General features: G+C 49.5%; 1 protein-coding gene across 1 annotated transcript in view; it reads right to left on the bottom strand.

The window, feature by feature from the left end:
- MTMR14 (myotubularin related protein 14) overlaps nt 1-15,077 on the bottom strand; it is a 46,278-nt gene that overhangs the window by 6,662 nt on the left and 24,539 nt on the right. The window contains 8 exon segments of the mRNA XM_032326512.1: nt 4,250-4,426; nt 5,152-5,290; nt 5,464-5,522; nt 6,297-6,367; nt 8,673-8,709; nt 8,970-9,046; nt 9,315-9,400; nt 10,680-10,746. Of these exon segments, the coding sequence (XP_032182403.1) occupies nt 4,250-4,426; nt 5,152-5,290; nt 5,464-5,522; nt 6,297-6,367; nt 8,673-8,709; nt 8,970-9,046; nt 9,315-9,400; nt 10,680-10,746 (713 nt within the window).

Raw genomic sequence — 15,077 nt, 5'->3', positions numbered from 1 at the left:
GAGGCATGAATAAACAGGTCTGTCTTGCAGTGCCTGGCCTGGCCTTTTACCCAGATGCCTAGTGCCCTGAAATGGCCCTCAGACAGGTGAATAAGGACAGGTCCTTCACTACAACTACAGTTTACTGAGCATTTGTGGAAAGGATGAGTATTTACAATGTGCCAGATACTTAGTTCTATTAACTCATTTACACCCAAATTTATGGAAGCCAGGATCATCAATCATTTGATCATTGAAGGTGGAATGAAAAAACTGAGCTCAGGAGGGAAGTGATTTTTCCAAGTCACACATAGCTAGGAGTGGCAAAGCTAGGACTGAAACTTGGCCCAAACTAGCCCCATAGTATACTGATCTTCCTTCCTGATAAGGGGTGGTAGGGGCTTCAGGGACTGGTTCAGGAATGGGCACATAATTTTCAACTGGCATAAAGCACAGAACTTGTGGTTCGTGGTTGGAAGGGAGGTCCTCATGTGATCCCTGGATGTAAGAAAGGAAGCAGGGTGCTCAGGAGTGGCTGTTCACCATTAGGAAAGCTGGGCAGATGACAGAGCTAGCATGTGGAAGGAGGCAAGGGAAAAGAACCACAGGAAAATGGAGCTGGAACCTTGACCAGACTACACCTGAAGGTTGTATTTTCCACTGGACTTTTCCATAAGAACCAACAGTGTTCCCTTACTACTTAAACCTCTTGAGATGGGGTTTTTGTTAATTGCATCTGGAAGCACCTGAGCTGACACAGAAGGCTTGAAGGTACACAACTAGGAAGAACGTGGAAGTTGCCTGTCTAAACCTCTGATTACATAGATGAGAAAACAAAAATTCAAAGCCATCAAGTGACATGTCTGAAGTCATGTAAGGAATGAATGTTTGATCCAAGACCTAAAATCCCAAACTTTGAGGGGGCCTGGATGTCACCTCTAATCTACATTTATACCTGCCAACCCCCAAGCCTTTAGATGATGGTCCTGTAACTTCCGCCTAAGTGAATGCTTCCAGGAATGGGGCTTTAGGGAAGATTCCTTCAATTCAACAAGTTCCTGAACTCACAGAGCAACTGATTTCAGAGATGGTTAGGACAGGATTTCTTATCACATTTGGGAAGAAAAAAAAAAGGAAAAAATGTCAGTATTCCCCAGCCCAGACTTTAAACCTTTAAACACTGGTGTGTGTGTGTGTGAGAGAGAGAAAGAAGGGAGGGAGAGAGAGAAAGAGGTAGGGAACATCCGCATTCCCACAGCAGCTCAAGAAATATTTTAGGATTCTAAGTGTCCTTTTCTGGGTCTTAAGCTAGCAATGCCTTTAGGCTTCTTACCACTCACCCTTGGTTTGAAGCCATGATGCTATGCAAGACAATGTCAAACATGGGACAGGAACCCTATGTGTTGCAGAAAGCAATCTGGTTTCTCTGCCTCATTAAACACAACCTAGGACAGAGATCACTGCTTATAATTAGCAGTTGATATGTGGTGGAAGATGGGGAAAGAGAAGTTAGCTGGGCAACAAAAGTTGGTTCCTGTGTTTCTACTTAGCTATTCAACCAGACTGCTAGGTGTCCCTTAGCCAAGTTGATCTGCTCTTTAGGCAGCTTAGCTTCAAGCTGGGCTCAGTGGTGGCACCATCCCTCCTCAGGCAAGAATAGTGCTGTGCTAGCAACCTCCCACCCCTAAAGATGTCTACTCTGGAGTAGAGACCAAGGCCACACGGGGCTGAGCCACTTACTAACCAGGACCTTGGGAGGCATGTGAGCTCAGAGCATTGGCCCTGCCTCTTCTCAGCCCCCAGCCCTGCAGCTGATTAGAGATTTAAAATGGTCCAGAAATGCAGCTCGATGAGAAGCTGTCGCAGTAGCAGCTAATAAAGCAAAAAGCCACCAGCCTTCTCATAGAGGAGGATGAGCTTGGGACTCGTAAGAATTAGCACCCCACAGAACTTTTTTCCCAGCCCAACACCTACTTCTTAACTTCAAATAAAGCTTTACTGGCTCCCTTCCTAGGGAAGTCCTGCTTTAAGAGAGATCCGCTTATAGAATTTGGAGCATTCAAAACCCCAAGAATTCACATAATGAGGGGAATTTCAGCTGTCACAGATAGCTTTACTAAAAGGTTTCTTTCCATAACAGTTCCCCCTACTGCATTAAAAAGCTGATTGGCTGTTGTTACCTAAGAGAGGCAGGGAAGCTAATGACAGGATCCCTCAGGCACTTTTAAGATAAAAGAGACTAAATTAATTTTAATGTTAATGGAAATACATAATTAGAATGCTCCAAATCTGAATAATCTTGTCTTTCAGAAGCTCTGGCAAACAGGCAGCCAGTCCAGAACCTTGTTGCCTGGCCAGACCAGCCGGGCTCCAAGCGGGCATTCCCAGAATAGACAGGCAGAGCCAAACACTTCAAAGCAGCCCAGCCCACGCCTCTTCAAGGCCTTGTGCCCCACTTTGGTCCAGCTATCCCAGCCTCGACTAGGCTAAGCACACAGGGCTGAAAGGCCAGAGGACACCCCCAACTCTCCTCTGTCTTCTTAGGCAGGGCCCTTTGTAGCTCTCCTGGGCCAGCCCTAGGAGTCTGAGCCACCCAGTGCAGGCAGAGAACCACTGGTGAGACTGAAGGAAATGATCACAAGATTGGGAAGTAGGATCTCTTGGCAGGAAGAAGGTGATAATAAAAAGCTGGGGTACGCAAAGAGGTGAGTACAGCCTCAGCGGGAAGCCCTAGCAGTTGGACAGTTAAGGCTACAGCAGGACCCAAGAGGATAGGAGGACTCTCTGGACTCCTTCCCCACTGTTCAGCAATGTTGCTCAGGCAGGAAAGGAGGTGGGGACATTGAACAAGAGTTCCAGCCCAGAACTGCGAGGGTTAGGTCATGGTGCCCCAGCCCCAGGGTAGCCCTGAGGAAAGCCAGGCATGCAGACAAGGGTGGCATGGCAGTCGGCACACACAGAGGACAGGACCGAGCACAGGCATGTGGCCTTGTTAGCCTGGCACCATATGTACCCAGCTGTCTTCATCAAACCCCCTGTGGGGCCAGAGGGGTCATGGTCTTTGTTTAGTATCTAGTAGACTCAGCTACACCACTGGCAGACACAGCAGCACTCCAGGTTGAAGGGCTCACCTTCAGAGGTGAGCACACAGGACTCCCCTGGTCAGTGCACTGAGTGGGACTCCTACCGGCCTAGAGTTGAACTGCTTTGCTAGCATGGGGAGGGTGCTCTTCCTCCACTGCCTGCTTTTACCCATGGAGAAAAGCCAGAAGGTAGGGATAGGGAGAGGGTTCCAGAAATTTCAGGTCTTTTCTTGTAATAGGCCTACGACTTTGGGGCTCAGTTTCCTCACCGTTAACAGACCTGCTACGAGGAAAAGACCTGAAACTTTTGGAACAGTCCATTTCAGAGCCTGTTCAAACTGAGGTAGACTCCACAGCTCATACTCTTTATGCTAAATGCTTCTTTCTCCTTGGAATTTATCAAGGGACTCATAAGTCACAGACTGCTTTGTTCTCTCCAGAAGGGGCAGACATTCTCAAGACTTGAGAAAACAAAGCAATTCACAGGATTCTTTCCTTGTGGGTATCACATAGAAAAAGTGGTACAGGGTCAGCCAGGAAATGCTTTTCCCAAGTGCCAGACCATCCCTCAACCCTAAGGCCCTGCCCAGTATTCAGCTTTACTCTCTTTTAGGGAACACTATTCCTGAAGTACACTCCAGCCACACCTGTCCATCTGACTGAGCACTTCTCAGGTGTACAGAGTCTCCCAAGGTTTGCCTGAGCCACACATATCTAGCCTAACTCCCTGTCTTTTCTCCTCACTGCCTCGCCAATCCAGACATGGAATTCGAGAACCAAGGACTTTGAGGATTTGGATCCATCTTGTTAAGCAGAATGTGAGGGCCATGAAGGCTGAGACCCATCAAAGGCAATAGGGGGAGGCAGCCCTCACCCTCTGCCCATCACACTGCCATCAGTACACCTTCTAGATTCCTCATCTGCTAGGGCTCTGGGAAGGAGTCTCAAATCATTCTACAAACCAGCTCTTACTCAAACATTAATGCATCCTCTGGACAGGGGTAGGCCTGCAAGCTTGTTAAACCCCTCTGCCTCCTAGGTACACTCCCCACCAGGCTGCATGCCAAGGAACTCTGTCCCAAGACACCATCTTAGACACCAGCTCATGGGCCGGAACCCCACTCTCCAGGCTTATTAAAAGGGAAAGGCTAACCACTTCCACCATTAGAGGCTTTGGAGCTCCTCACCTGGGTTTGGGGACCTCCAGGGGACTGCTACCCATCCTGAAAAAGTCAGAATGGTTTGAGGATGAGGAGCTGGAAGACTTGGCTTCCCCCAGCCCCTGGTGGGAAGGCAGGCGGTCCTCCGAGAGCTGTGGCCGATTCCAGAGCACACTCTGTGGAGAGGATGAGTGGCTCTTCCTCCTGCAGTAGAAAGAGTAGGGCTGTTAGCCAAGGCGCAACCCCAGGCAAGCCCTCTGCCCACTTTTACCAAATGTCAGGGCCCAGTCCTTACCTCCACTGGGAAAATGCCATATGGAGATGGGTACACATTAGCATTCCCTCAGGCTCAGCTATGAGCAGCAAGGATTGGGTCTTCATAAGAGGGAATGTTACATCCAAATAAAACGCTATACTACTGGCCTCGGAGAACACACTAGATTCCTAACAGCTCAATAACTGCCTCTCCTTGTAATACAAAAGTTTGAATCATCTGTCTAGAGACAGAGTCATCAGATTCTCAGAGGACTTCACCCTCAAACAAGTTCCCAATTCATAATCATCATATTGAACTCACTGTTTTCTTCTTTTTTCTAACTGGCCCCACACCCCCAAGCAAATGATACAAGGGAGCTCCCCCAGGGAATCTCTTTTAACACCAGCTTCCTCTCACCCCACCCTGTCTGCCCAGCCTTGAGGCTTCTTTCTTAATCCCACAGGGAGCCCCAGCCCTTTATGTTCCCAGGCCACCGCAGACAGTGCCCCTCACCAACCAGATGGCTGGCCTCTGAGGTCTAGGAGAGACAGCAGGGCATGGAGCTGTGCTCTCAGCCCTACTGTCAGGGGCTCCCTTTGTACTTGGGGCTCCCTGGAGCTCGTGGCCCTGGGCCACAGCTGTGAGCAAGCTTAGTTCCAGCCTGGCCCCTCACCAAGATGCCTGAGTCTGTGCTCCTGCAGGGAGCAGCTCCACAGCCTCATAGGTGAAACTCCCGGCAGCTCCTGGGGAGCTCTCCATGACCAGAGAGAAGTCACTGCCAAGGCTGGTAGTGCTGCCACGGTCCTTTCGTCCTGAAAGAAGCAAGTGTCATCAGTCATCACATTATCTTCTCAAACTACTGGTCCCCTAGCTCTTCCACACCATACAGCTGGAAAGAGAAGTTTCTAGAACAAACAGTTCCTGCATGGTCTATACTCAGAAAGATGCACATACGCAAGAAAATCTCTTGGGGCCTATAACTCACTCAGCATACAGATATCTTCCAGAGTGAAGCCTGCATCACGGGCTGGCAAACTCTTCCTCCTGTAAACAGAAACCAGAATACTGAATTACATTCTGGGCTGGGGTCTTCTTTGTCGTCTCCATGCCCAGCATGCTGCATGCCTGGGAAAGAAGCTCCAACTCACTGGCAAATCAAGTCCTACCTAAAGTGCTGCAAAATGTCAGGCCACTACTGAAAGGCCAGCAAAGCCTGACTCCTTCCTTTCACCTTGGCCCCTCGGCATTCAATCTGGCCCAACACACCTAGGAGCTTGGATTTGGAAGGCAAGTCAATTCAAAGACACCAACTCTCAGAGAGTTTGTAAGGGAACTGCCAGACAAGACTCCTGTGTTTCCCAGGCTGGAGGCAAACTCTGTTCCATGGTGGTGGGCTGCAAAGAGATGCAGACACACCTCTGCAGGACCAGCAGGAGGACAGGCAGAAGAATCTGCTGTCTCAGCCAGAGCTGGGGTGCTGGGAGTCCTCCTATCCCTAGGCTGGCTTTTCACTGCAGCCATGTGCCCTGCTCTCCTAGTCACCAGAGACCACTCCTTTGTCCCAAAGCCTTTCTGTTCACATGAGTGCAGGCTGGCCCCAGCCCTGCCTCACAGGCAGAAGAGCCTCTTTCCCCACTGGCTGTCACCAGGAATCCCTACCCTGGCCTCAGAGGGAAGGCAGGGATGAGACGCTAACTTGCCAAGCATGCGGGGAAGCCCGGCAGGGAATCAGACTGTGAGTGAGACCCTGCCTACTCTTCCCATAGTGGCCCTTCCCAGAGTACCCTGCCCAGTGGGAGAGAACAGGTGTCTCCTCACCTCTGTGTCTTCAAAGCCGAGAACTCCTCAGAGATGATATGCTTCAAAAAATTGAAGCAGAAGAAGAAAATCTGAAGAAACCAAAAAGCAGCACACATGAGAAGACAGCTTTCTCCAAGGAGAGAAATCTAGGTGACTCAGCTCCCAGGAGAGGGGAGCCAGCCACCTGGTCAGCCCCTGATGGACAACAGCCCTGCCTCAGGGACCCTGATGGATGCTCTGCTCTATAAATGGTATAAATGGGTGGGAGAGTGTTTGGCAGGCAGGGTAATGTGCCTGGGTTAGGGCAAGGAGGGAAGGAAAAATATACAAGGGTAAGCCAGTGAGTTTTCAAACATCTTCAAATTCAACATGCATGTTCTCAAGCCACTGAAAAGGATAAAGAGAAGGCAGCTTTCCCCGCTCAGCCTTTCCTAAGAATCCCAAGGAGAGAGGCTAACTGGGAACAACAGCTGGGAGAGAGATTATTTGGGGGTGAGGAGATTAATGGGCACTGAACATGATGGAAAGGAAAGGGATCAGATTTTGTTAAGAGGAACACCCAGAAATAGTAGTTCAGAAGAACCAGGGGTGGGGGCAGCCAAGGTCTGGCTCAGAGTCTGAGATGGGCAGGCGCAAGAGGCGGCTCCTGACCTCCAGCTGCAGTCCCACCACCTCTCTCCTCCCTTCCAGCCAGTGCCCTATCAAATGGGCCCCCATGAAGTGCACACAAAGCAGTCTCTACAGTTTTTAAACGAACTTCCCAGTGATTCTGAAAGGTGTGGTCCATCAAACCCTCACTTGGATAAACACAAACATGGTATCGCAGAACCCCATATGATTTCCTCAAACAAACACCAACCCCCCACCCCCACCATCAAAAGGGAGGGAGGGTACCCCAGGTTAGGTCAGTATGAAAATGTTGGGTTACATAAAATTAAATAGGTGTCTTCACCACACTTCTCCCACTCTTTAATCTTTAATATGCTAGCGTGCTGTGAACCTCAAGGGCTGGGGAAGAGGACAGAGTGCCATTTAACTGTTTTGTTTGTTTGTTTATTTTAAAGCATCAGCGTCTAGGGTGTCTGGTAGAGGTAAGAGAAAAGCCCACACCCTGAAAACCAACCCTTCCAGCTGAGGAGACCCTCCTGTTGATGCTGAGAGGTGGCCAGGGTCTGAATCCAGAGCCCAATGGACTTGGCCTCATCCTCTGTCCAGTTTCTGAAGGCAGAATCTGGCTGGCTCTGAGAGTCGGGGAGATGGTATGGAGGGCAGAATGTTCTGGAGTGCCAGTCAGTCTCCAAATGAGAGGCTGAAAAGGGGCTTTATGTGCTGTTTTCAATGCCAAAGTCACTGCCTCTGACAGAGTTCATGGAGGCCTCTGAGGAACAGGCTTATGAGCTCTGCAGCCCTGGCAGATGTGATAAGCACTCAGAAGAAGAGATTTAGAAGGGGAGAGGAGCTGCTGAGAGGGAGGAACAAAAGGAGGAGGCACAAGATAAGATGCTTGGAAAGAAGGCAGCCTTAGGAGGGTGAGAAAGATGCTTCAGGAAAACAGGGCGGGGGGGGGGGGGGAGTGTGGACAGGGGGCAGAAGAGAAAGCACTAATGCTATGTGACAGCTCCCACTCTGGGCACCTAGACTCATTCTTCTTTGTGAGGAAGCATGATCAACACCAGGAGACTCAAGGTGAATCACATTACTCAAGGTCACCAAGTAATAGGTGGGACAAGCAGGGTTCAAACTCAGGTCTGAGTCCAGGTCTGCATGCAAGGAAAACAGGCTGAAAAATAAGCATACCAAAGAGGCAAAGACTGCAAAAAGTAGAAAAGGATGGGGTATAGAGAAGGCAGAGAGAGGAAGAAGGGACAGTGCCCAAAGAGTAAGGAGATCCTGGAAGCTGGCTGGCTGTGCCTGGTCTGGGTCTGTGACTGGTGTGGATCTGCTCCCTGGGCCGACGGGGAGCAGCTGGGCAGGACCCTGCTTGCTTGGCTAGCCCTGGGGCTTAAAAGTTGCTGAATGGTGTGAATAGGAAAGAGAGACTGGGAAGAGCCTCTGGGCTGTAACTGTAGGGCTGAGGAGCCCAGGAAAGGCTTGTAATTTCATTCCATAACTGAGTGCAGAAAACAAGATCATCCATATGAGAAAGATGGCAGCAAAACCAAGAAGAAGAGGACTGACAGCTGGAGGTCAAGGCAGCCATGTGGGAAAGCGTTATTCTCTACTGCACAGGAGAGGAACAGAGGCTCAGAAAGGGGGCTATTGTGCTGATGCTTTTGTGGCCATGCTGCCTGATCCCTGCACGCACTAGGCAAGGAACCGCCCACTATGTGTGAACGCCAAGCAGGATGTCGTGCTGTTGCTCTCAGAGCCTCAGCATTTGCTCATGGTACCCACCTCCTCTCCTTTGCTGAGCCGATCTACCAACATGTGCCTGCAACAAGAATGCAAGGAGGTCAAAGCGAACAGCGCACCAGATAGGAGGGCAAAAGGGGACAAAAGGGAGGACAGACCATGGCTTTGGCACCACAATCTCAGGTGGGGCCTGATAGGCACCTTCTGTCTTTCCCAAGGAGGTAGAATTGTCTTTACCTCTAACCCTGTCACAGGAGCCACCACACCCACATACACACAGAAACACTGTTCCCAAGGCATTGTGCCCACCCAACAACCTAACATTCCCCGAAGGCTTACCCAAAGAGGAACCAGTCATAGGCCACGGTTAGGTAGAGGATCTCAGCAGGCTTCAGGGATGTGTGGATAAGTCCATCCTGGAAGAGACCAGAGAGACATGCTAAGATTAGAAAAATGACTCCCCATGACAAAGCCCTCTCCTAGTCCCATGAGCTGAACTGCAACTACAGACCCAGTGACAACCGGGCTGCCCAACAGTCCCCAAAATAGTGTTAAACCTAACACATGCTCTGAACACCTGGGGTTCCTCACTCCAAATCTCTTAACTTCTGGAGATAGTCCTACTGCTCCCAGAGTAGATCTTGGTAGATCCTTGACCCCACGGCCCAGCCCATCCATACTCACAGCCCACAAGGAAAGGCGTAGGAGAGAGATGAAGAGGGGGGTCCGATCCCAGCCTGAGATACAGTGTACCAGCAGCCCGCTGTCATCTATTCAGGAGCCACGCAACAGGAAACCCAGAGGAAAAGCAAATATGGATGCATGAAAAGAGGGCATGCCACCACCCTGGTCTGGTATCAGAGGGCCATACCACCCTCAGTCTCCCTCCTCCTGGTGGGCCTCCCCACAAGTCTTCTCCCACCTACTCCCAGAAAGGGGTAGATAGAAGGCACTTGTCTCTGTGCACAACATTTCTTCTTTCTGGCTACTTTCTAGAAAAGCAGTACTGTTTGGATAGTACTGCCCAAGTCATTTAGGTGGGGCTGACATGTACATCCCCACCCAGCATTTCTCAGGGGTCCCTACAGATATTTTGGAGGAAGACAATTCTTCAGTGTGCAGGGCTGTCCCAGGAACTGCAGGACATTTGGGACTCTTGGCTAACATGAACCAAATGTTAGCAGACTTCCTCCAGTTCCTACAACACCCATTTTTCCAGAAGCCCCCTTCCTCTAGTTCCTACAACACCCTGTTCCCCAGAAGCAGTACTACCCCAGGTAGAGAACCACTGCCTAACCCCAGAGGTAGGCATGTGCCCTTTTTGTACTTGGTCACAGCAACAGCTTCAAGGATGGGCACTTAACCTAATCTGGGTCAATGAGCATGAGCTCTGGGAGAGGCTCTATCTCTCTTCTGGGGGAGGTCAGATGGCAGGAAACAAATCTAGAATGGTTACAAAGCTAATGAGACGGTGGGTATGAGAAACAAGAAGATTCTTTGTGAAATTTCTTCGGCACCTGGCTCTGCTTTGGGGCTTTCTTGGTTATGTAAGCTTAATACATTTCCACTTCTTTAAGCAAGAGCAACCCCACAGAAGTCTTGATTGGTATCGATGAGTTAGTCAGTCCACCCTAGAGACCCTGAGCATGATGGACCCATCCAATCAAAACACCCAAAACAGCTGGGCCAGAGATCAGGCCCTCTAGGGACTTTTGTATATGCCCATTAAGAAACCAGAACTGATTTTTCTCTCATCTTCCTGAATTAGAAGAGGCAATTCTGGCCCCACACACAACACTGATGATCAAAGGTCAGCTGACCTATTGTAGAAACACCATGCATAGTTCAGATGGTAATGAGCTCACAATTTTTTTTTATTAGGTTTTGAGGACGTGGAATAAAGCTGCCAATGGACAAGGGAATCCTTAAATCCTTCTCCCATAAAGCAAAAGGTAGGTGTATGACCCCCCAAAAACATATTCACGGTATCACGACCTGGGAATACCCAGAAGATCCAATACTTGAGGCCTCAGGCACAGGCAGACTCACCATCGCTGTTAATTATGGAAAGCAGCAGTTTCAGGTAGTTTTGTGTTTGTTGCACCAGGTCCCAACTCTGTTAAAGAACAATAAAAGGGGTCTTGGAATCAATATGTAACTCAGACTGAGAACTTAAGGTATTTAAAAAATAAAATCCAAGGGTTATTCTTGGGCACCAAGTACCCCAGCATCTTGGTCACAAGCCATAGGCCCCAAATCCCAGATAATCTGAGATTTCACTCCCACTTCAAGAGCTCCTCCCTCCTCTCTCTGCACCCTCACCCTGTAGACCACCCTTACCCTGCATTCTAACATGATGTGATGGTGGAGTAGGAAGCCATGCAGGGGCCTGGGCAACTCAGAGCCCCACACCCAGCAGCAGTAGACACACATTAGCCTCATCTAAGCCCTGGGCTCCCAGCAGGCTGTCTAGGGAGTTGATAGAGGCAAACAGAGAGTCCTGAGCCCGTGACCACTGGTGCCAAATGGAAAGAGCCATTCTTTTACCTGCTATCACATCACAGAAAATACCAACCTTCAACCTCCTCATCAACCATGTTTCATTCACTTTTTACTGCTATTCACTACATACTCCTTTTTTTTTTTTTTTTTTTTACAGATTTATTTATTTTAGACAGAGAGAGAGAGAGAGAGAGAGAAGAGCATGAGTGGGAGGGGGAGAGGAAGAGAGAATCCCAAGCATGGAGCCCCATGCAGGCCTTGATCTCATGACCAAGATTACAAACTGAGCTGAAACCAAGAATAGGACCCTCAACCAAATGCGCCACCCAGGCGCCCCGTTGTACTTGTCTTTTAATGAACAGTAATTGCAATCTGATTGGCAGACAAAATCTTTTAAAACAGGAGGCCCATGAGTTGTGGGGGCGGAGAATGAAAAATAAGAAAAATTGCAAAAAACGTATAGTATAGTAGTTTGTTCTAGCCCAAACAAAAAGTCTAAACCAGATGCTCTGAAAAAGTCTACTGGAATTTGGAATTCCATGGAAGGGCCTGACCCAGTTCTGAGGCTCCTTTACCCCCATCTGGGGACAGCCTCCCAACATAACTGCTTATAAGTGTCCTGGGGCTATGTGGAGACGATAGCACGATAGCACGTGCCAGTGAGAGAGCATTTCCTGGGGGAAGGTGAACACGGCACCTGTAATTGGAATGGTTTTCCCAGGAATTTAAAACAGGCTCATTTACCTGACCCTCCCACAGTCCCTGGAGAGTTATGACCTACTTTCAGCAGCTCTAGAGACGGCCGCTGCAGCACTGCACTAATAAAGTCATTACCCATAGTAGCACAGGGGTCTTGTCCCTCATCTGGCTCAACCTGTCGTACACACCATTGCCAACAAATTTCCTCTGAGCTGTGATTCTTGCAGGTGTGGAAAAGCAGGAGCAGACACTGGGGGGAGGCAGGAACTGTGCAGCAGCACAAAGCCCAGGGAGGTCAGGTAAGCCAGGGAAAGGCTGCAGCAGCCAGGAGAGGGCAGGAAGTGACCAATAGCTGTGGCCTGCAGAGCTCCAATAACCATGGTGGCTACTGGAAGGGGACATCAAGGACCAAGGAGAGGCAGCAGATACACTGTGCCCAGTGTTGGGGTAGGAACCGCAGGCTCCCAAAGTCATATAGCTAATCTGACCTGGGGCAGAATCCAGCCCTGCCAGACTGTGAGATTCACATTTATAGTCACATGCTATACTAAAGGGACTTCTCTGATAGCAGAGTATGAAACTAAAGTTTGAGGGGACTGCAGAAAGTAAGGAAGATCTGAGAAATGCACTAAAATCTAGACTCAGCACTAATTCTCTCTTCCTAAGTGCTCCACGAACAAGTCTCTGGGGACAGAACTCAGCACCACACCACTGCTTACGTGTCTATGCTTAGAGTACTCTTCCCTGTGGTTGGCAAACTCCTATTCATCCTTCAAACGCCCAGCCCCATTATCTCCCACTGAGACTTCAGAAGCCACTGGTCAATACCTCTACTACCCAGGCGATGGTTATGCTGTTGCCTTTTTTCCTAAACTGAGCTCAGTGAGGGCGGAGGCTGTTTCAGAATCTCTGCGTCTACAAGGCCTAGAGCTTCGGGACTAGAAGGCATGTGTAGGATGTTACTTCTCTGACTGTTCACGGTCAGGGGCCAGCTTGAGGAGAAGCAGACACTGGAATCGGGTCTTATGGCACCGAAAGAATGAGCAAACCTCTAAGAAATTCACGCCAGTTACATGGAGGGCAGCAACACATACAAGTACTGCCAGAAGTGTTCCTGCACTCGTGAACATCACTGAGGGCCTGCCCTGAGAAACAGCAGTGTCCACGATAGCCCCAGCCTAAAAAGGCCATAGGAGAGGGAAGAAGTGAACTTCTGCAGGTGTGCTGACTAAAAGGAGACCTGTGGGATCCTGTAGGATCATGTAACCAGCAAGCTGAGCCTATTATGAACCACAGGGACCAGTAGGGGAGCTTCTTGAAGGTAGTGGCATCCATATAAGAGGGGAGGGAAAGGAGAAAAGCTTTTTCTGGCAGAGAGAACAAACAGCACATGCAAACCTGGAGGGCATTCTTCCCTAAGGGGCTGAAAGGAGGTCAGTGTGGCCGGAGAAGAGGGAAAGGACGGCTAGTCACAAGCACAAGGCTGGACTGTGTGGAGCTGAGTGGCTCACTAAGGGTCACTTGGCTATACTCTGAGGAAAACAGGAAAGTCAGTCAGTGCAATCTCAGGAAGGGGTGACAATGATGATCTTGTTCCATCACTTGAGTATTCCTATCTGCCAGGGCCTGTTCAAATGCTTTACATCCACAGTTTCCAGCTCCTCCTCAATGTGGCGCCCGTTCAGACATGAGATGCACCCAGATGACAGGAGCCCTGACTAGGCTGGTGGTACAGGAAATGAAGGCAAGAAGATGTGAAGAGTTTCACCAAGGGCAGAGATTTAGAGAACTGATGGGACCTGGCAATGGATATGGGAGGAGAAAAACTCAAGTTTTGACTTTGAGCATCCAGGTAAAAGGTTGAGGGCCTGTGATGCTGTCAGTTGTGGTCAATTCCATTTCAGACAGCTTGAGTTTAAAGTGGATGAATGAAGGGACACTGGTAAGAGGTGATGTAGATGTGGATCCCCAAGAAAGGCTTGGCCCAGAATCCTGGGTCAGGTGACAGCAATGGGCTGACGGAGTGGACAGTAGATGAGGTCACCTGGGGGAGATAAGGAGGAGTAACAGGGAGTCCTGGACACTCACGCTGAAGGGGCTGACAAGGCAGAGCAACACATACCTGGCTGAGGAAGAGGATGGTAGGAGGCCCAGTGAGACCACGTGGCTGAGCAATGCCCTGCCTTCCTACTTTGTGCCTAGAATTTTATTAGTGTTCATGCCCTTGAGTTAACAGGCTAGCAGCCCACTTCTGAATTATCATAATTAAAATTGATCTGGCATTTCAGTTAAGAACCACTTTCATAGAATGACCATACTTGAACCTTGGCACAACTCCGAAATGGGTGTTGTCAACTCTACTTTTAGAGGGAAGTGAGACCACTTGCTCAAAACCACAAAGCCTGGAGAGAAGGGCCAAGCAAGCTCAGGCCTAGATCCAGGGCCTTGAGATACTAAGCAGAACTACTCCTCATATGCACAGGACTCCTTCCTAAAAAGATAGACATCCTAAGCAGTGTCAACATATTAAACCCCTATTCGCACCTTTAGTGAAGTAGTTCATCAAGCCCAGTTTATGCATCAGAAGAATAGTGCCAGAGGGGCTCCTGGGTGGCTTGGCCGGAATGAGCATCCAACTCTTTGTTTCAGCTCAGGTCATGATCTCAGGGTCATGAGCTTGAATGCTGTGTCATGGTCTGTGCTCAGTGGGGAGTGCCTGAGATTGTCTCTCCTCTCGCTCTTCCTCCGTCCCTCTGTCCCCTGTGTGCACATGCACATGCTTGCGCACTCTCTAAAATAAATCAATCTTAAAAAACATGGGGCACCTGGGTGGCTTAGTTGTTAACCATCTCCCTTCGGCTCAGGTCACGATCCCAGGGTCCTGGAATGGAGCCCCACATTGGGCTCCCTGCTCGGCTGGGGGGGGGGGTCTACTTCTCCCTCTCCCACTCCCCCTGTTTGTATTCCCTCTCTCACTGTGTCAATGTCAAATAAATAAATAAAATCTTAAAAACAAAACAAAAAAACCAGAATGGTGCCAGAAAGAAGAGTAAGGGTGGCCAGGGGTCGGGCCCACTTGACACCTCTGCATACAACAAATTAAGAAGGAAATCTGCAAGTTCCTTTGGCCACTCAATCTGTCTACTACCTAGGACTTGAGACCAGGGGATAGGGTCCCCTAAACCATTTCTTCTCTAGGCTTCCGGGGCACAACAAAAAACTGGCTTGCTCTTCTTCCTAAGTTCC

Source organism: Mustela erminea, chromosome 1, assembly GCF_009829155.1.
Source record: "Mustela erminea isolate mMusErm1 chromosome 1, mMusErm1.Pri, whole genome shotgun sequence".
NCBI lineage: Eukaryota > Metazoa > Chordata > Mammalia > Carnivora > Mustelidae > Mustela > Mustela erminea.
This window is presented reverse-complemented; position numbering and strand designations above follow the sequence as displayed.